The sequence below is a fragment of the Squalius cephalus genome (genome assembly GCF_949319135.1).
Source record: "Squalius cephalus genome assembly, chromosome: 9".
NCBI lineage: Eukaryota > Metazoa > Chordata > Actinopteri > Cypriniformes > Leuciscidae > Squalius > Squalius cephalus.
Window position 1 is genome coordinate 24,219,639 of NC_137130.1, and position 21,796 is coordinate 24,241,434.

Sequence of the window (21,796 nt, forward strand, 5' to 3'; positions counted from 1 at the left end):
TGTGTGTGTGTGTGTGTGTGTGTGTGTGTAGGGGAGGTCCAATTTGGCAACAGCTCATCTGTGTGCAGTATGTGTTACTGCAGAACACACTCCACCAGGTACAATGAGGGGGAAAAAACACCAATAACAGCAGAAACGAGACCAAAAAGGCTTATAGCAAAGGTTTAACATCTCAACCAGCCTCAAGATCCGGAACAACAGCAGATGTAGGCTATTCAGATGGAGATGCACCCCATCCTCTATTTGACAGACTGATTAATCTGGCCTCATTATTCCGGATTCTTTATTCTATAGTGCAAAAACTGACAAATCAGCAAAATGTAGGCTACCATTAATCGTTTCAGTATTTTAATATCGAATACAACGGGGTTTTTTCTTACACAGGGAGCAGCCCTGATGTTCAGACATGAAGGCACTGCACAGCTGTCTGAATTTCAGGGCTGTTCCCTGGATTTTCCTCTGTGTATCCCTATATACTAATGAGCTAATGATACAGCCAGTGTGAAATACACAAGCCAACGCTCGTGCTCGGTTCATTAATGTATTTGTTTCAAAAAGAGGTCGCATGCAGCAGCGAGTATAAATAAAGAGTAAGCGCTTACTGTCGCAAAGCAGCCGACGGTTCTGCGGCTTCTGTCTTGTCCGAAGGAAACGGTAACAATGGAAAAAAAGCCGCTGATGTGTTGCGCAAATCCAGCGACAGAATCCCAGGTCCACCACTTAAATCGGGGTTTCGCTGCCCGTGCCGACCGCTTATATTTGAGGATGAGGATGGTGGTGGTGATGATGAGACGAGCGAGCCTCCCGTTTCTCTCCCGCTTCCATTCCCGTTCTGAGCTGCGGACCGATGCGCGTTCCTGGCGTCTCCGTTTCCTGTCCAGCCCCGAAATCCATGTGATTGCGCCCTACCCGTTGTGACGTCATGCAAGGCATGGAAATACGACTCACTGGCGTTTTGACACAATGGCTTTCCCATTAAAAAAAATGCAGCATATATGTGTAGGCTACCCTGTACGAAATGTGCATTGGCATGGATTAGGCCGCATTTTCTATAGGCTATAGGAAATTTTCGGAGCGCAATATATTATTTATATTAATATATTATATCTCGCATAGTATAACGTCTTGGCGTCCCTGACCCTGACGATTGCCATTTTACAAGCAAAACACTAAAGTTGGGAACACTTTACAATAAGATTTCATTAGTTAACTACATAAACTGATAATGAACTGCACTTCTACAAGGCAAGGCAAGTTTATTTATATAGCACATTTCATACACTATGGCAATTCAAAGTGCTTTACAGAAAGGACTTAAAATAATCACAAAATAAAAGCAAAGAAAATTAAAACAGTTATTAAAGAAATAATAAAAAAAGATATGATACAGTTATAAAATGAATTAAAATAGTAAAAAGTAAAAGAGTAGGCTACAAATTAATCTTTGTTCTTTGTTAATCTTTGTATTAATCTTTGTTAATGTAAATTTCAATATTTAGGCTACTAAAACATTATTAAAATCAAAAGTTGAAAGCTCAAATTTGTTAATGCACTGTTTTTATTAACTAATGTTAAAGATTAAAAAATACAGTAACAAATGTATTGCTAATGGTTAGTTTATGTTAGTAAATACATTAACTATTGTAAACAAATGAATTGTAAAGTTGTTGTAAAGTGTAACCATAACGTTTTTATTATATCTTTGTAATATTAAAATTTATAGTTGAGTGGTAAATAATAAAACTATATTTGAAATTAAATAACCTAGTGAAATTAATAACAGTGCTATTGTTGCTTATGTAAAAAAAAGGAATAGCCTATGTATCGTTCAAAAGTTCGATCTTATCGTTCTTGCATGATAATCTTGCTTATTAGCATGCATATTAGGATATTGGCTGTTTATTAGAACTCATAAAGCACATATTAATGCCTTATTCTGCATGACCATATTCTACATCCCTTAATACTGGTATACCAAATACGTAAACTTAACAACTACCTTAATAATCAGTCATTAAGAGTTTTTTGAGGCAAAAGTCATTAATAGTTAGTTAACAGTGAGAATTGGACCCTAATCTAAAGTGTGACCAATTTAAAAAATAATAATAATAATACTTTTATTCAAAAAGGATGCATTTAAATGATTAAATGTAACAGTAAAGCAATTTAGAATGTTACAAAAGATTTCTATATCAAATCATATTTGAACTCTTTTTGATAAATAATGAATAAGAAAATGATTCTTGAGCACCAAATCATCATATTATGATTTCTGAAGGAAAATCAGCTTTTCTATACCAGAAATAAATGGCATTTTAAAATATAGACCTGTTCAAAAAAAGTTATTTTACATTTTAATAGTATCTCAAAACATTAGTTTTTACTGTATTTTTGATCAAATAAATGCAGCCTTTATGAGAATAAGAGACTACTTTCAAAAACATTTAAAAGTCCTCAAACTTTAGAATGCATATCTTTGTGACACCTTAATTAGCTTCATTAACTTAACTTAATGCCTCAACACACAAGTTTGTAGGCGATGCCACAGGTGGGACGTATAGATAATGAGATAATGGGAGGGGGTGGGGGTTCAAAGGGGTATGAAATAAGAGTAGATGAGTATGAAGATGGCCTGCAGACTAACCACATCACACAAGTGTGACTCATCAACACTATGTGAAACTGAGACCACTACAATCTCAGCATGACCATATTTCTGTGGTCTACATCACTGTCTCGATTCTTAGTGAAGATGTATGTGCTCTGCATTCAGTAAAGGAACAGAGCGAAGATTAGAACGCCATTTAAAAACTGTAAATGTTCAAAATAGTAAAAGAACCAAAATTAGATTTTTTAAAGCGTGCTATAGAAAGTGAATTTCACAGGCTCGTAAATTTTAACCAAGCAATAGATGGAGCCACAGTGTGTATTCTGCCATTAGTGGTTACATCTGTTACTGCAAGTGATTTTCAAATCTGGTTTAACCCTCTATTGCACGCATTATTAATTAGACATTGTAAAAAATGTTTTGCATGTTTTTATTACTTAACATGAGCTAAATAACAGATATATATAAAAAAAATCGAAAAAAAAGTTTAAAGGGGGGTCGTTGGGAAATTGTTGCCATATGGCAACAATATGCAATCGTGGAAAGTACCATAAAATCAAAAAAAAATTAAAAAAACTAATTTGATTTAAAACAAGACTCAACAAATCCATCTCATACTTAGTGAAATGTTTAAACAAACATTTATACAGTAAAAACATTATATAATTTCAACAGTTATCTGAAATGTCTGGTAATAATAACCAGGAACCTGGAACCTGTCTCACTGAAATACACTATTCATTCGTTTCATTTCATTTAGTCATTTTTTTTGCTGTTTCATTTCATTTAATTCTCTTCATGACTTGTGAAAGTCAGTGAAGCAGAGGAAAACTAAACACTTGGAGCACTTGCTTCTTACAATGCCCTTGCATCCTGGCATTTTGCATCTGCCCTTCTCAGATGCATGCAAGGGCCAGTGGTCTGTGGGGTCTCTGCGGACAGGATCTGGCGGGACAAAGCTTTGGGGCCCTCTTTTATTTTTCCCCACCACAACAGCTTGTGAAGGTCTAATGTTTTTACCTTTAAAATATAAGCAAAAGTTGTAAACATAGTCTCAGAGTAGTTTCATGCTATGTAAGTCAATGGGACTCCATTAGGTTGAATGCACCAGGACGTTTCCATATTTGCATATAGTTGCCATATGGCAACAAATGTATTTTAGCATATTACAAAAAACTTGTAAAATCAAAACTGAATTTAATGTTAAAAAATTAAAGTTTACTTACCCCAGATACTGATTTAATTTTTTTATTTGATGAAAATTTTCCAAAATTCTGAATAAAAGGCTATCTTCAGGAGCCCCAGACAGTGATGTTTGCATGTCAATGTCCATGAGCAAAAAGGACTGGCAAACAGGATATCCTGGTCATGTGACCTCATAAATTGTATTTTCTTAAAAGTTAAAGCCCCCTTTTCACAACTAACTGTAAAAACATAGATTTTATATAACAGCTTTTAAAAAAAATTAAGATAAAGTAATTGTTGCCATATGGCAACGCTATGCAATAGAGGGTTAAAGGGTTAGTTCTCCCAAAAATGAAAATTATCCCATAATTTTCTTACTCAAAGCCACCCTAGGTGTATATGAATTTCTTCTTTAAGCCAAACACAATCAGAATGATATTTACAAATATCCTGGTTCTTCCAAACTTTGGGAGTGAATAGTAATTGAGATTTTGAAGCCCAAAAAAAGTGCCTCCATCCATCATAAAAGTAATCCATATTCATAATTCGAACGAGTCTAGATCCGGCGAAAAAGTGACCTCTGACCCGACGCATGACGTATTGACGAATGCGGAAGAGCAGAGGATAGAGCAAAACAAAACACCGGTCACAAATCAGAAGTCTAAAATTAGAATTTTTAAAGAGAGCATGAATCTTAGCTTATACTTCATGCCTACATCCTACGTCATTCGTCGGGTCAGAGGTCACTCTGTTAACGGAAGCAGTGATTATAGTTTATAAAGTTATAAATATGGATAATTTTCTTACACAAATGCTTTTCTTCAGAAGGCCTTTATTAACCCCTGGAGCTGTATGGATTACTTTTATGATGGATGGATACACTTTTTTGGGCTATTTTATTTACTATTCACTCCCGTTATAAAGCTTGGAAGAGCCAGGATTTAGTTGGGTTTTTTTCAATATAACTGTGTTTGGCTGAACGAAGAAAGTCCGACCAGATCTCACGGCAATTTGTACAAATTTTACAAGGTGGCTAATTCGTACGAATGACCTACCCCTGACCCCGCCCCTAAACCTATCACTGGGGTTTAGACAATTCGAGTGAGGTCGTACGAATTAGCCACCTTTTACTCACTTGTACGAATTGGTCGTGAGATAGCGTTGTCATATACACCTTGAGGGTGACTAAATTATGGGATAATTTTCATTTTTGAAAGACAAAAATTTGTATTGTTGATAATCAAAGCTTGATTTTCCTTAGAAATACTGATTTGGTTAAACAATTAGTAATTATTTCCTACTTGGAGATTTTGTTTGGATATTACAAACATTACTGATCAGATTTTTTGAACAGTATGTACATTATTTTAATCAGCCTATAGATTCAACACTGCAAACGTAGAGAAACGTTTGCTTGCTCGTAAATGCAGTCGACAGAAGCAGAATGTTACAGAATGCTGATGGTAAAATGTACATAACCACAAATGTAAAATGTAACCACAACACTGCAGGCGACACCTCTTCTTTCCTTTTGTTATTGTTCACTTCCTCTGAAATGCTGCATTGCAGACAGTGGATTTGTGTGTGAAAGGCGTCACTTGCAGAAGAGTGCCGAGAAGTTTCGATGCAAAAAAAGTGAAGAAAACAATTAATAAATCTCATTATGTAAAAATCCACAACCATTAAAATGACTCATTCATGAATAACCATTTCATCCTTTAAAGACCCTACACATGAAGGTTGAAAAATATCTATTCTGTGTTTATTGTATCAGTTAGTTTTCTTCTTTATCTCCCGCAAGTCCATGGCAGCCCATAGAACCGTTTGCGGGAAAAAGATGAAATTTGGCACACAGAGGACAGTCAAACAAATCTTGAGTCTCAAATTCAATCCCTCTAACTCAACTCAAGCACCACCAACTGTCCAGATTTCCACTCATGTTTATAATAACTTTTGAACCGTAAGGGCTTTTCCTCTGATTCTTGGCTTAAGACGATTCAAATGCATTTTCTGCCATGAAGATGTTCCTGCCATTTTGAATTGTTCAAAAAAACTATTTTTCAAACTGCTCCTAGACGATTTGTCAGATTTTCACCAGAATTGGCTTAGATCATCTTAATACTGTGCTGGCAAAGCGTTATTAAAAGATTTTTGATAGACAAAACCTCTCTTGTATGGTGCATAAACAAATTTGTGGAGGGGTACGCCAAAATAGACGTGAGGCTATATCTCTGCAACGCTTTAATGTATTCAGACTAAACTTAGTACATATCATCAGAAGCATGACCTGAAGCTACTTGTAGCGTTTTGGCACAGTGCCATCTAGTGGTCAGGAGATATGAAATGTGGCTATTTTTGCTGATAACTTTTGAACAGTTTGGAGTGTCTTTTGATTCGGTGCAACGTACCAGTCGAATGGTATCCAATTTTTCCATGTCGACCATTTTGGGTGTCGGCCATTTTGAATTTTGTTGTTAAATGCTAGGGTGAATTGCCCTAATGTGGGACACTGCCTAATGTGGGACACCTAGGTCCCCCATAAATACATGAATGACAGTGAAACTATGGGTTAGACAAAGCTGTGGTGTCATGTGATCAAAATCACACGACCTATCAAATGTCCAATCATATTTGAGGGTGGAGCAATCATCAAACAGGAGGCACCTTGTGTGAAGACCATCTGAAGACCAGTGACATAGAGTTTTAACAAATTTGATATTAAGGAGTTAAATACATTTTAAACAAAGCAATCCTGCTACTTTTTAGCCTAATATGCTTATGAATGTTTGTCCATCAAAAAATAGTCTAACTTTGTGTGTATAAACTATATATTTTTATCAAATTTAGGAAATGTGGTTTCCAAATCCGGGACAGCATGATCAGCCTAATGTGGGACAGTACTTACAGTAAATGAGTCAAAAATGTGTGGTGGGGCATGGTTTGTGGGACAAACATGGTTATTTACATGGTTTTAGTCTTGTAATGCAATATTACAATACTGTTAATGCAGATTTTTACAGTCATGTGAATGTTTTATTCTTGGAGGGCGGTTTGAAGGCTCTTTTTTTGTGTGTATGTGTGCGTGTTCATGCGTACGTACATGTGTGTGTGTGTGTGTGTGTGTGTGTATGTATGTGTCATGTGTGTGTAAAAGGTAGGTAGTTGACTTAAAATGAAAAATAGCTCTGAATTTTAAAACGCAGTAGAAAACCAATAAAGCCATTCCACTTTATTTTATGCATCTGATTAATTCAATGAAATGTATTTCAGATCACAATGGCAAATGTGAGAAAGACAGGGACAGATTGTCAGACGCAGAAAGAGAGGCAGAAACAGGGAAAGGATAAGAGAAAGAAACTTAATCAGTGGAGGCAGGACAGGATGAAAAGAGCCATAGAGGAGTATAGGCAGATTGTTGAGGATGGTGGGGTCCCTCAGCTGAGACTGTTGGCCAGGGCATGGAATGTCCCTAAATCTACTCTCCAGCGAATCTAAAATAAAATAAGATTTTACTATTCTACATGTATCAATGTGATTTTTGGTCTTTTATCATAGATTTTTCAGTGTCCCACATTGGGGACACAACTGTCCCACATTAGAAAGCTGCAGATTTTCTCAGACTACTTTCAATAAGAGCACTAATATGTCTATAATTTCTCTTATGAATGGGTTATCTGAATTTTCTCTTTTGATTTGATTAGGACACATCCTGGTTTTATTAATTGGTATTGGGTGTGGATTTAATGTTTTGGTTACACATCGCAATATGTCACAGAAGTCTGAAGTGCAAAAAATGTCCCACATTAGGGCAATTCACCCTATATTTTATTAAAGCACTAGCATATTGTTACGAAACTTGGTATGTGACCGTGACTTGAAGGTAGCTACTCAAAACGTTCAGAGACAGCAGTCAAAATGTATAATGAAATTACAAAAAAAAAATGCTAATAGCTTTAAAATAACTTTACCTATTTTAATGAAACTGGTCATGATAGATTCCTCGAGTCATACCGAGAACAATGATACCAATTATGCCATAGGCATTTTCTTTAAAAACCTCCTTTTTCGAACTCCCCCTAGACCTAAACCGTTGATCTGATTTTCACCAAATTCCAATCAGATCATCTTCAGACCAACGGTATTGAAAGTTTTTTGATTGACCAAACCATTCTCGAATAACACATCATTGTTGACATGATGCCGAACTCATTCTGCAGCTGTAACTCTGCAATATTTTGGCATATTGTGGTCACACTGACCACACCAAATCAATTTGGTGACAGCGCCACCTATTGGTCAAAAGTTATGAGCAATTAAATCACATTACAAAATATTGTATCTATGATTTTTCAACTATTTTGACTAAAATCATCTAAAAACGTCAAAAAATTGCATTTGGTCTGATGCTCCCAGCCACGCTTACAGAACTCATTATGGCTTTTTGGTGCTTGGCCCCTTATTTGCTGGTTGCAGCTATGTTTTTCTTTGTTTCTTCTTTTATGCTGAAATCAAATCATGGAAGTATTGCAAATTTTCACCTTATACTCACTGTTTTTTTATTACATTAAGAACAAAAGAAGGTAACCATAAGCAAACTTTATTTTTCAGCCATTTAAGAAGCCTGTCAAATGTGTGTCCTCTACAGTGTTGAATTGTGACGCAGGTAGGAAACAGCCCCCACCCCCTCAGCCCGTCTGACTCGTGCATCTGTCTGTAAAAGTTCTGAAGTCATATTTCCCTGTTTTCACGTGCTCGGCGCAGCAGTGCAGAAATGCTTGAGCAGTGGATCATTGCAATGGCTGTTCTCCTTACCCTCTTCCATCCTGAACTTACTGAATCCTCCTCAAACTGCTGTCTCGATAAAGGTTTGAGAATTTCTGTTGCTTCTTAATTCAGTTGTGCAAGTTGATTTACGTGGTGTGCAGAATGTGTCCTTGTGGATATTCATAACTGAGTGAACTGAGCATCTCCAGAATATGAATCAAAAAGAGAGGTTTTATAATATGTAGTGAACTTAATATTACAAAATAATACTTTGCATTAAAGAAACAAATCAACAGTGGAGGAACCCGCCGACTCCACTCCCTGCATACCACATCCTCAATCTCTGTCTTTCAAAAATAAAATGTGCATATATGCTTTTACCTTTCAGGCATTGAAAGACAAATAAAAAGAGTGGATGAAAATACAACAGCATTTGTGTCCTGCCCTAAGCTTGAATTGGATGAAAAACCCATAAACATCAGTCTACACAAGGGAGATACAATACTGCACTCAACAGATATGAGAAACAACACTCATCAATCATGGCAGCAGTTTCAGGTGTCCAAACAAAACTCCTCTTTCTCATATAAGATCCTAAGGGCCGAAGCCAATGACACAGGACTCTACAGATGCGAAATCCAAACTGACACCCTTCGCACCATACCCGGGAAATCCCAGATACTGCTCGTTATTAAAGGTAAAACAAGATGCAATGAAATCATTTTAATTGACATTTATGCTTTGATTAGTGACAAAACTCAGCAGTCATTGGTCCCCTGCTTAAACCAACCTAATTTGATCTGCTGGTTTCCCACCCTGGTCAGATCTTAAACCAGCGAAGACCAGCATTGCAGTCTTGCAGTCTTTTCGCTCGATTAGTTAATGCATTGCAGATTATGCCATAATAATATATACTGAAACAATACTTTTACAATAGAAAGTGTAAAGTACATAAATATATTTGGTTAATTCGATATTATTTATATGTTTTCAGATGCTCAGCAGCCCCTATCTTGTCCCACTGAGCATATGCCACTGCCACTTTATATTGCCTATGGGATCATCCTTTTTTACAACCTGATCATCACAGTCTTCAGCTGTTACTTCGCAGTGAGTATCTATGTCATTCTGCAACCACACACGCTTACCTGCATATGCAGTTCTTTGCAGCAAGGACATGTCCTATATAAATCCATAACCAACGCTAAAGAGTTCATATTTGGAATCAAGATTTCAAAATTGCTTGATGCGCTAGCTCTATGAAATTGCTGATATGCTGTTTTTATTTCAGCGTAAACTGAAGACCACCGAGCCACCTGAGAACCCCTACATAAACACAAGACCAGGAGGATTCAGACGACGCTGATGAGCTCAGCATCCAGCAAATATCACCAATGTAGCACTAGCAATATGACATCTTCCATTGACTGTTACATTTGTACCTCCAGTCAGCTGAGCAGTACTGCCAGTCAAACAAGACAGAGTGTATTTAACAGATCTTGTTCTTGCATCTATTGCTGTATGTTCATATATGTATATATATATTTACACTGAAACACTATGATACCCTGACTTTAATGGAAACCTGTGTTTCATTGTTGCAAACATCTTTCATTCTGGCATTTCTTCAGTGTGACTTGAGCAGGATTTGAATTCATTTAGAGAAACAATACAATCGTTTGCACAAGACAATAAATGAATTTTCTGTTGTGTTTGCAACTGCATTACAAGTACCCCACTTTATTTTCAGTGTCTGTATCTACTTTATCAGTAATTACACTATTGCACTTAGAAATATGCAAACCTGCACTAGTGTCAACAGCAACATGTAATATTATATCAGTATAATATGTTAGTGACAGCAGAGACAGGAAATGACAGGAAAAAAGAATAGGGTGGTGGGTGGCAGTAACCATTGTTCTGCAAAATATCTTGTGAGATTCACATGCAGGATCTGTGTTTATGTTAACGATAACAATAACCTTTGTAGCCAATGCAAATCTTAGTTTCTCAGAACAGCATGCACAGTATTTGCACAATGAATGCATTATGTCAAATGCTTTCAGTTGTAATTTAAGTACAAAGTAGGTAAAACCCCTTAAAAGTGTGAAACTTTGATACAATAATGAAATTCAGATTAAACGAAATAATATTTGATCATCCTTCCATTTTATGTCTTTAATGAACAACGCTCCAAAGAGACGCTATAAGTTGAATGTATTACATCAAATGCTTTAAATTGTAATGTACATAGTAGAGCCAAAATTTTGACCCAACAGAATAAAATGAAACATAATACAATAATAAAATTGATTAAACTTAATATTTTGAAGTTTTTAATGAACAGCGCTCCCAAGAAACATTATAAGTTTCCAACACTCCTTATAATATGATATGATGCAATAATAAGCAAGTGATCAGCAAATTCAGTATTCTGACCAGTTTATTGCACTAATTTTGAAAGTGCTGAATCTGCTTTCAAGTGTATTTCTGATTTTAATATTTTCCACAAATTCAGTCAAATTATCTCTTGACCACTTGGCTTTATGATAGGCTGAGAGTCAAACCACACCCTTAACCAAATTTTCCATTTCCACTGCTATTGTACTGTTTTTGCTCGAGTCTCATTCTGCTCGTTGAATTTTTTTTTCCCCTTGATTACACATATTGTGCAAATTGGCTACATTACTTGCAAAATTTTGAGCACTTTACGGGCATTTGCAGTCAGCTTGAGGTTTCCTGCCACGTTACTGATGTCACGAAGCTTTCCAGAACTCACTCAAGTATAAAGAGACAGGGGGGATACCTCCACAGTTATTATAACATGCCACAATGATTATCACACTTATTATAACCGTTATAACATATATCCCGCTGGGATTCGGTAAGTACCTGCTGTGCTTCAAATGTTTGTTGTTGTGTCTTTGCTTTTCAGGCACAGGTAGTCTAGATAGTAACAGCTTTACCCCTGTGGGCAGAGTGACAAGACAGCTTGAATAGTAATAGTATTTTATTAATACTTTTTAATAATTTTTTTTTTTTTTTTTAGGATCTTATCTACTATCTTTTGTTATTTGACAGTTAAAATGTTGCTTTTAGCAAAACTGAAGTGAAGTGGGTCAAACTTTGACCTATATTTACAACTTCCAACATGATCCGGATCCTCATGTTCAGCAAGAATTCCTGTTGGAATATAATTTAGTTAATTCAGATTAAAATCTTAATTCAGATTAAAACTCTAGACTGTTCTGTACTTAAAAAAATTGAATGTTATTAAGTTCAATAATCACCTAAACGAAAAAGAAAAAAAAGAAAAAAAAAGAAAAAAAGTAGCCTGAGTATATTTCTGAGTGAGAAATTAGGCTACATCTGAGGTTTCATTCATCTTTTGTTTTGTTTCCAGCTCTACGCGTGTCTCAGCCTTATCGTGTGGAAGGAAAAGAGGGAGAAGTCCCACTCCACTGCTCCTTTAGTATAAAGTCAAGGGCAGAGGAAATGCAGATATCTCTGTATAAAGGTTTGCACGGCCAAGAGAAGATCTGCAGCGGTTTTGTCAACCTCTCTGAGCCCTACTTTACAACAGATGGCAAAGTTAACTGCAGAGGGAATATTAGCTCTGGAAGAGTGGATATGATCATCACTGGACTCCGAGGGGAAGACACAGACCTCTATCGCTGTGAGATCGAGATTCTCTTCCCACCTCCATATCTCAGAGGGGTTGGGAACGGCACCGTTGTTTACATACAAGGTTAGTGATAGTCTTGTTTTCAGTCTCTTGCATGTGGTTTTCCCACAGTTTCACCTTTTTTTGTACACATTTGTTGATGTAGAGGTATGCGTCTGTAACAATAAATCATTTAGAAATTTTATATTAATTTTACCAAAAGCAATTATTGACGTTGCATTGAGAAACAATGCTTTTTAGAAGCCACTTAAGTGTTATACTTTTTTTTTTTTTTTATCCCTGTATGTTTCCAACATGCATTTTAATAGCAAAATGTATATAATGTTCACAGACCCTTAGCCATTGTTCATTGTTCTAGCTCTAGAGGGAGCCAGAGAGTAGGCTATAAACGCGTGAAGAAGGAAATGTTGCGGTTACCTGAAGACACATGGGTGGAAATGGGGCCACCCCGCACATTCAAATTTACAGCGCTTTGTGCTCCACATTTTGATCTCACCCATGGAAACTTTGACTTTACGTGTGAATGATGTTTTTCTTTGAAAATGTAGATTTCTTTATGACGACAGGGTGCTAACGTAAGCTCCAAAAGACTAAAAGGACTGAAAAAAACAATCACCGAAGATGAAAAGGAAGCAGTTATATGCCACTGGCTTCCTGTTTTCAAAGAGTACAAGGCCTCATAAAATTCCGATCTTTGTATAAAAGATTAAAATGAGAAACAAATTATTCACACAGGCAGGCCTACATCCTGTAGGTTTCCAGTGTAGTGAAAGGGGTATGGCGGGTGGGGTAGGGTGCCATCCAGAGGGCAACTTCAGTAATCACTGATCTTCTTTTCTAGAAACCCCAAACTGTCCCACTGCATCCACCGTGAGCCAGAGTCAAAGCCAGAGGCAGAGAGCTGAGCTAGAAGCTGTCAAAAATGATGTGGGACCCCTTCCACTCCTATATGCCATTCTAATCATCACTTCCTGCAGCTTTATTCTACAGGTGAGAAATATGTTTATGCTAATGATTTTCTTTAAAAGATCAGCATGGCAGATCACCAGTAGGCTATGTGCCGAGTTTACTCAAATTTAGAGTTTGAAAACAATGTGAATAGATGTCACTAAGATGTCACTCATTTCTAACACAGATGGTCATCTGCAAATGGAGGGCTTCTTCATCTATGGCACCTATGCTTTCACAAAAAGAGAGCTATATGAAATTCTAGGGGGGAAATCTCCCCGTTTGCATGTACTCACATGTAATATTATCACCTGCATGTACCAGCATGTCATTTTCTCCTGCATGTATTTACATGTAATATTTTTCTGCATGTATTGACATGTACTCACTGAGTTTTTACAGTTGCATGTACTCACATGTATTCTCACCTGCATGTATTCACATGTATTTACATAACATTTGATCATTGTACTTTTTTGATTTGTTTTCTTTCAATATTATTAATTAAATAATAAATATATGTTTTAAAACAAAAATGATGTTTGATCAACTGTTTTTTCAAGTTGAAATAATGGGAATGAATAAAGAATTATTTTTTAACGTATTTCTAGATGGAGTCACAATTTGTTTTCTGGAAGAATACTTTGTGGTTATGATACTGTACACCTCAAATGTGCATGGCTATTAAAAAAAAAAAAAAAAAAAAGTCCACGTACCACTTTTAAAATTGATATTTTTCCACCTTTAGTGTGATTTTTAAACCAACAAAACTCATGTAACAAAAAACAAGAAACGCCTAAAATGAGCTGGTTGTGTAAGTGTGCACACCCTTTTAATAAGGCATGTTACTCTGTTTGGAATTAACCAAACGCATTCAAACTCGTACTGAAAAAGCAATTATAATCCTCAAGTCACTATATGACATGACATGACATGACATGAGTGTTATTCAAAAAGACTGGCTGCTGTATTAAAAGCAAAAGGTGCTTCAACCCAGTTTTAGTTGGGTGGTGTGTACATTTGTGCAACCAGGTTAATGTAAGTCTTTTTGTTTTTTGTTTTTCCGTATCTTGAATTTTGTGGGTTTCAATATCACATCAGAGGTCAGGAAACCTTGGATACTTGGTAATAGTAATAAGTAATGCAAAAATGGTAATGGATTTTTTAAAAGTAAAAACAAGTTGAAAATGATGTCGACCATCAGTATCAGTCTTTATTTTGTCATCACAAACGTGTCACAGTTCTGTGAACCTCAGGTATCAATCACATAAACAGGACATGAGCACTTGATAATTTGCTGTGCTTTTAGATCCGATAGTGCTTCAACAGGATGTGGAACTGAAAATAGACTGATTTACAAAAAAAAAACCATCTGAATCGTAAACAACCATCACCACAACTAGGACATTAACATGCTTAATGTATTTGACCTATTAGTAGTGAAAAAAATAAAACATGTTGAAATCATCTATCCGTTTTCTGGCTGATGTAAACACACACAAAACACACACACTTGACAAATGTGAACAATATATGGGCCATTCTACAGAATGGGTGCAAACTGCTGTCCCACAACCAAAAAACACATTTAAAAAGCATTTAAGTATTCAAATTTTAGATGTTTACGAAGATCATTCTATCATCTATTGCATCCCACAATAATATTTAAAATATCAGTAAGCTTAATATATATAAAATCATCATTTATTGGGTACTTTCAATTGGGAGGTGGCTGTCCCAAACCCAAACCAATTGTTTTCCGTTGTTGTTTTTAAAAATATCTTTTTGATTTCTTTTAAAAAGTGAAGTAAAAAAAATAAAATAGATATATTTTATTTTTAAATCATGAAACATTATGTAAAAAAATGTGTCCCACATTTTCATGTCACTACCGAAACTGTGTGTTTTTGTGAGACTGATTTTAACCACACCCCTAAATTTTTGATCAGGAAATATTCTTGTGTGCCTCTCTCTCATAGCCCCTCTTTCATTATAGATAGGGACCATCATTTTTAAGGAAATGTGTTCAAAAGTCGGAAAATCTGTGCGCAACTTTAAGGAACGTCACTTCCAAACACCTTTTTTTCTGCAATTAAGCAAAGTTTTTTGGGTGTTATTCCATAAAATTTAGTTTTTATGCGTGTACAACTGTTCAGAACTGTGCTAGGTAACCATGTGCTGGCTATCATCTTTGAATAGGCTTTAAAGTATCTTAAATTGTCACTACCGAAACATGTGGTGAAGTTTCGGTAGTGACATAATGGTTTTTTCTGTGTTATTCGATAAAATGTATTTTTTATGTGTGTACAACTGTTCAGAATTGTGCTAGGTAACCATGTGCTGGTTATCATCTTTGAATAGGCTCTAAAGTATCTTAAATTGTCACTACCGAAACATGTGGTGAAGTTTCGGTAGTGACATAATGGTTTTTTCTGTGTTATTCGATAAAATGTATTTTTTTATGTGTGTACAACTGTTAAGAACTGTGCTAGTTAACCATGCACTGATTAGCATCTTTGAGCATCAAAAATATCTAAAATTGTCACTACCGAAACAGTCATGACCGAAACATGTCATCATTGTTTTGGTAGTGACAAAAGGGAACATATAAAACATTTTAGTAGTTATGCAAATCATTAGCATCTTAGTATGTCACTACCGATAACGTGCCGTCACGACCAAAACATGGATGTTTTGTCTAAAATAAAGTATATTGAATTATCAACTAAGATGTTATTATTGTGTTTGGTTCAATGTATATTCAAACTATTGAATCATTAACTTTGAAATCAGTATGATTAACTTAATGCCTTTTACAAAGAAAGATTGGATTCAAAACACAACAAATCTTATAAATTATACTTGAAATATTGTTAAAATTGTAATAGTTATTGATTTACCAGTGAAAACTTAAAAAAAAAAAATAGCAAAAAATATATTTACAAGGTAGATGTAAACAAAATATTAATAGGTCAGTTTAAGCCTTCTTAATGAATTATTTATTATTGTGTTTCGGTAGAGACAAATTTGGGGAGAGGAAAAATATTCCAAAACTTTCTGAAAATACAATATGATAATTAACTGCACAATTACTTGAAATGTGTACCTTGGATATTATACAATTTGCATACAACATTTGTGGAAAAAGACAAAAAAAAAAAAAAACAAATCAAGACGTTTCCAACTCTGACTTTGAACCAATTCTGTAGAATGGCCCATATACAGATACTGTATATGATATAGCCTATTTCATATGAAACTAAAATTTCTAAGCATTTAATGAAAAAAATCAAAACAATCAAAGCATTTTAAAAGTAAGTGGATCATGATTACTTTGTTGCTCATTTAGTAGGATATGGGTTTTTCCTAACATGGTTGTGCATCAAACATTTTCCTTTCAACAACTTCATATTACAAGAAAGCTGCCCACTCATTTCCTCACTCACAGACGTGTTTCTCGGTTGGGACACCTTAAGCAAGAGGTAAAAACTCAATCATACTTTTTACATAATATCCCACACAATATGATTCTTTTCACAATAATGAATCTTCAATGTGTGTGTTAAATGTTGCTATCTTCCCTCATCACTTAATTCACTTCTTGCACTACCACGGGTGACAAATATGTTTGTGGGTGATATTGATCATCTAACCCACATACTTCCTGTTGTTTCTCACTCCAGTAAAAACAATCTGAAGAGCCTCGGCCACCATCACACCAAAACTGAAGAGGGACGTTAACATGCCTGACAGGTTTACTCTGCTCGCTCTCAGCTTTTCTCTGATCCTTCACAATGGTAAGAGGCTAACCTTTCTCATTACTGCTGAAAGAAATACAGATAGTTTGGACCAGCTTAAAATTCAAAAATGCTTGGTTATGGTACATGTATTACATGGGCTATCCTGGTTTCTTTTTGGCACAGTGCCTATTATTGTGGGTAAAGCATCACTAAAACCAGCATGAAAGTAGACAGAATATACATTATACATTAAGCTTGTCATATTAGTTTAATTCAACAGGTGTAACATGTATGTTCATTGTCTGTTCAGTTTGTTTCTATTTGCCTATGTTCTCTGCCATTAGTTCACTTGTTTGTTCCAATAGTTGCTGATTCCGTTCACCTGTTGTTTGATTAGTATTCTCAATTACTTCCCCATGTATTTAAAGGGATAGTTTACCCCCCCACAAAAAAAGTGTCAAAATTTACTCACCCTCAAGTTGTTTCAAACCTGTATGAATTTCAATCTTCTGCTGAACACAAAATATGACATTTTGAAGAATATGGGAAAACAAGCAATTGATGGACCCCATTGACTTCTATAGTAGGCCCATCAACTGTTTGGTAAACTATATTTTTCAAATATTCAAATTCAAATTCATACAGGTTTGAAACAACTTGAGGGTGACTAAATGATGACAAAATGTTCATTTTTTTGGGTGAACTATCCCTTTAAGCCCATAGTTCTCCTTAGTTCTTTGTCCTGTTTCGTTTATGGAAGAGTGTTGTGTTACTCCATGATTTCTTGTGTACTCATTCGTGTTCTCTTTTAAAATAATGTTTCTTTTGGATTCTCCATCGTTGTGTGATTTATACAGCCACATTGCGTGACAACAGGAAAATATAGGTGTATTGAAATAAAATTTGCATTTACATTTATCAATTAGAATATGGTCGTACTCTGATTAAATTCCTGACTGCCAAAACCAGATTAAGCCTGCAATGTTCTGGTTTCTGGAGATCCGAATAGGACACCGGTCATTTGCCTATATTCATTTCGAATCATGTAAAGACCTTATTCTAAATATCCACCATAGCTGAATATTCATTTATACCAGCACATGTCCCAAATGAAGCTAATTCTGGGTTATATTAGATGTAAATTGGTTATACGTGAATATTCCCAAACGATGTGGAGCAATATTGATTTTAATTGAAAAATGATGTGCATAAACGGTTAACGTCAAACAGTTTTCTCAAAGTAAAAAAGAAAATATAAAATGTTTGAACTATGATGAATGAATTAAATTTCTTCTTTTTTATTTCAGTTTGTAGTTGGTATGTGAGTGAACCTCTTAACCCAACGCTCAATGACGATGGCTCAGTCAATGTCACATGCATGTTTTATGGTGAAGAAAAGTTTGGAATGGAAGCCAAGCTGAAGATGAATGATAAAGTTGTTTGTCAGATTTACAAAAAGGACCAAGAAAATAAAGAGTGTAAATGGCAGAGCAGTAACAACGGATTCACGTTCACCTTGATGAATCCTGGGGCCCTACACAAAAATGAATTTACCTGTGAGATAACCAGAATACATCCATTACCAATTCAAAGTCACTTAGGGCCGAAAACAAAGCTTTTCCGAGGTAAGTTCACCCTATTTGAACAACACAGTACAGTTATGTATAAACCAGTTTTATATACCCAGAAATGGTATATTTAACTGCATATAAAAATGTAGTTTAAATCTTGCATTTTTCACAAACAACCATTAAATAAATGATTTTTATTTTAAGGTTGCAAAACCCCTTGGGCTCCACCAAAAAGCAACTGCTCATGCTTTAACGAATCAAATGACCAGGAGCACACAGTTGAAGACAAGCCCTCACCTGAAGACATGTATACCTTGATAATCTGTGGTCTGGTCATAGCGGTGGCGGTGCTCTGTATCTACAGCTTTATCATCACTGCATTCTACATGAGATTGAAGGTAAACTTAGAGACTTTTGATTTTATGTTTGTACTTGTGTTGTTTTATTAGTGTCTTTACTGAATATCTTGTTTCAGTGTCTGTATACATCTCTTGTTGCATTCATTTATATAATCTAGAAGGAGAGGCTGTGCTATATTGTGAATATACTACATGCTGCGTTCACACTATGTTTTAATTACCGTAATTTCGAGATGACAACACGTGACGTTTCACTCTAGGCACGTCTTCGGACTGGGATGTATGCGTTTCACTAGCATCGCCTAAATGAATCTGCAGTGGGCATGTGGTACAAGTATGAGCTCTCAGAAAATTCACAGCTTACAAATTGTAATTACATGTTTTACGAGGACATGAACGCTCAAATCTTGTCATTATGGTAATAATGACATGGCGTGAATGACTATTTTCACAATACAGCAAACCCACAAGAGCCGGTAACACTAACATTAGTTAATGTGTTAACTCATATGAACTAACCATGAGCAATACATTTAGGTTACACTTTATTTTAAGGTGTCTTTGTTACACTGTAATTGTACATTTAAGTAGTACTAAGTAATATTAATTAACTACATGTACTTACTATAGGTTTAGGATTAGGGTTTGGTTTGGTTTAGTTGCATGTAATTACCGGTATGCATAACTTATAGTTATTACTATAGTAACTACATATATAACACATATAGTAACATATGTAACAATGACACTAGAATAAAATGTTACCTACGTTTGTTACTATATTTGTTAATATTTGTTAAAGTTAGTATATAAAAAATCCAGCTGTTTATTGTTGTTCATGTTGCTTCACAGTGCATTGACTATTAAAATCAAAAGTTGTATTTGTTAACATTAATGTAATACTAAATGTTGAACATAATATTAACAAAGATTAATAAATGCCATAGAAGGTCAGTTAATTATTAGTTCATGTTAACTAATGTAGTTAATGTAAAATAATGAAATCTTATTGTAAAGTGTTCCCCAAGAGCCTTACACTTTTGAAAATAAAGGTTCCTTATTGGCATCGATGGTTCCATAAAGAACCTTTAACATCCACGGAACATTTCAATTCCAAAAAAGGTTCTTTATACACCTATTTTTTACGTAAGAGTGGGCGCAGCCATTTGTAAATATAATGTTTCTGGCTTCCGATTGAGTTATTTTTAGCTGTACAAAACAGCCCGTTATACTGATTGATATCGCAAATGTATTTATTACCATATCATTGTAATGTATCATCACATAGCGCAATTAGTTTTACCATTTACTGCACTTTGTTATTGTTCTAGTCATTTAATATAGCGGCTAATGAATCGGAAGTCTCGCACATTCAAAGAAAACCCACATCGCAAAATAAGGTGTACAATGGAAAAGGGTTCATTCGATTTTTTAAATGTTTTTCACACTAAGAATTTTAGTGTCACACTAAGAATTTTGGGTGTACTGCATTAAGAAAATGATTACTATTTAAATTATTTAGGACACAAGTTTAAGCTATATTATACTTTTTTTATTAAAGAAATGGCATCCTTTCACTAGAACATTGTTCCTGTTTCGCATCTTCCGCCCTCTTTTGCTATACCTGTGTGTCCTGTGTTTTTGTTTTGTCCTTTGTGTGCAGGCATCACTTTAGATTTAATAAAGCTGTCAAATTAGTATATTTTTAAAATCATTTTCAATTCTTTGAGATAAAAATGAATTAAATCCCCTGCAATGCAATACAGGTATACAATATGTTATTCTAAGCTTAATACAATTGTGCTGTTTTTTTGTCTTCCTCTCCAGGTTGCAAAGCCTGAGCCTTCTGACACTCTGACCTATGTGCCAATGCAGGTAAGGGCCTTCTTCTGCCATGCCAACACTGTATGTGACTGTGTGCCAGTAATGCAATATGACTGTGATAGCTGTGGCTGTTTGGCGCAACAATACTTCAAATACAAATGATTTTACTATGTTTCAGAGGAATGTAAAATGGCGTGATCCAGACGACACAGAATACGTGGACATGCGTGAAGTGCAGAAACGGGGAGGATCCCACAGAGATATGAACCACAACTCTCATATGACGACTGCCTGAACCCATTTCTAGTGGAATAAGTGTATGTGCTCGTGCTTCAACTGCTCTGGATTGAATATAGTTAAGCTACACTAAAGAATGTCATAGGATGAAACAGTTGCCTTTATACCCAACAAAACAGACTTTTCTAAATGCCTGAATCTGCATATTGCTGCTGCGCCCCATTCAACCGCTCCCATTACACTGTCTTGTTCTCTGTTGCAGATGGTTTCATCTGCTGGCTAGTTAAACCTCATGCTGAATTGTAGCTATGCCAAGCTAAAAGTATATGAAGTACTGTATTAAGTTTCTAGCTTGAGCATTTTTTTATTATTTTGATCCCATGGACCAATAATCAATGATATTATCAGTTTTGTTCATTACAAGAAAATGCTGAATTTTTCTTTTTTCCCAAAATTATAACATTTTTCAAACTGACTTGAGAACATTTGTATATTATTTTGAAATATACAGAGATTATATTGAACGATGAATTCAATTTGATGATTATTTGGTGATGTAAATAAAGAAAATTACAGCAAGATGAGAGCTTATAAATGTGTTATGTGTATCTAGATGTGCATGGCTTAGCTACATCTATTTAGGAAGGAAACAACTGCTGTGCCAATATTAACACGATGTCATACAAATTCTGTCAGGACCGCTATCGTCAAATACGATTCACAATTAGCATACAGTTAGGACTGGTTCTGTTCTGGGCAAGAACTCCCTGCGCATCCATGCAGCCTAGCCTGGATAAGAGCAGGGAGAGCAGCAATACCCCTCCTTAGGGTAAACAGAACAGAACCAACATGAATGTATTACAGATATCATTAAT

The 21,796-nt window shown here is 35.4% G+C and overlaps 4 protein-coding genes across 5 annotated transcripts in view; 3 read left to right on the forward strand and 1 right to left on the reverse strand.

Moving 5' to 3' along the window:
* raph1a (Ras association (RalGDS/AF-6) and pleckstrin homology domains 1a) overlaps window positions 1-851 on the reverse strand; it is a 77,375-nt gene extending 76,524 nt beyond the window's left edge. The window contains exon 1 of the mRNA XM_079882100.1: window positions 603-851. The gene's annotated coding sequence lies outside the window, so the exon portion shown is untranslated. The remainder of the gene's footprint in view (window positions 1-602) is intronic.
* A 7,683-nt stretch (window positions 852-8,534) lies between these two features.
* On the forward strand, window positions 8,535-10,878 carry LOC307164891 (uncharacterized protein). Its single transcript, XM_079882102.1, has 4 exons — window positions 8,535-8,658; window positions 8,946-9,254; window positions 9,552-9,667; window positions 9,849-10,878. The coding sequence occupies exons 1-4, from the start codon at window positions 8,565-8,567 to the stop codon at window positions 9,921-9,923; spliced, it is 594 nt and encodes a 197-aa protein (XP_079738228.1). The 5' UTR covers window positions 8,535-8,564; the 3' UTR covers window positions 9,924-10,878.
* Window positions 10,879-11,299: 421 nt separating this feature from the next.
* On the forward strand, window positions 11,300-13,793 carry cd28 (CD28 molecule). The gene is made up of 4 exons (XM_079882143.1): window positions 11,300-11,441; window positions 11,961-12,305; window positions 13,084-13,232; window positions 13,378-13,793. Exons 1-4 carry the CDS (start codon window positions 11,390-11,392, stop codon window positions 13,453-13,455), a joined length of 624 nt encoding a protein of 207 aa, XP_079738269.1. The 5' UTR covers window positions 11,300-11,389; the 3' UTR covers window positions 13,456-13,793.
* Window positions 13,794-16,600: 2,807 nt separating this feature from the next.
* On the forward strand, window positions 16,601-21,511 carry LOC307164927 (uncharacterized protein). Of its 2 annotated transcripts, XM_079882144.1 has the most exons (6): window positions 16,609-16,672; window positions 16,874-16,987; window positions 18,238-18,555; window positions 18,706-18,899; window positions 20,688-20,735; window positions 20,863-21,511. In XM_079882144.1, the coding sequence occupies exons 2-6, from the start codon at window positions 16,933-16,935 to the stop codon at window positions 20,977-20,979; spliced, it is 732 nt and encodes a 243-aa protein (XP_079738270.1). In that variant the 5' UTR covers window positions 16,609-16,672; window positions 16,874-16,932; the 3' UTR covers window positions 20,980-21,511. The 2 variants fall into 2 exon arrangements, with proteins under 2 accessions (XP_079738271.1, XP_079738270.1); XM_079882145.1 differs by lacking the exon at window positions 20,688-20,735 and having other exon boundaries at window positions 16,601-16,672; window positions 20,863-21,492.
* The last annotated feature ends 285 nt before the right edge of the window (window positions 21,512-21,796 follow it).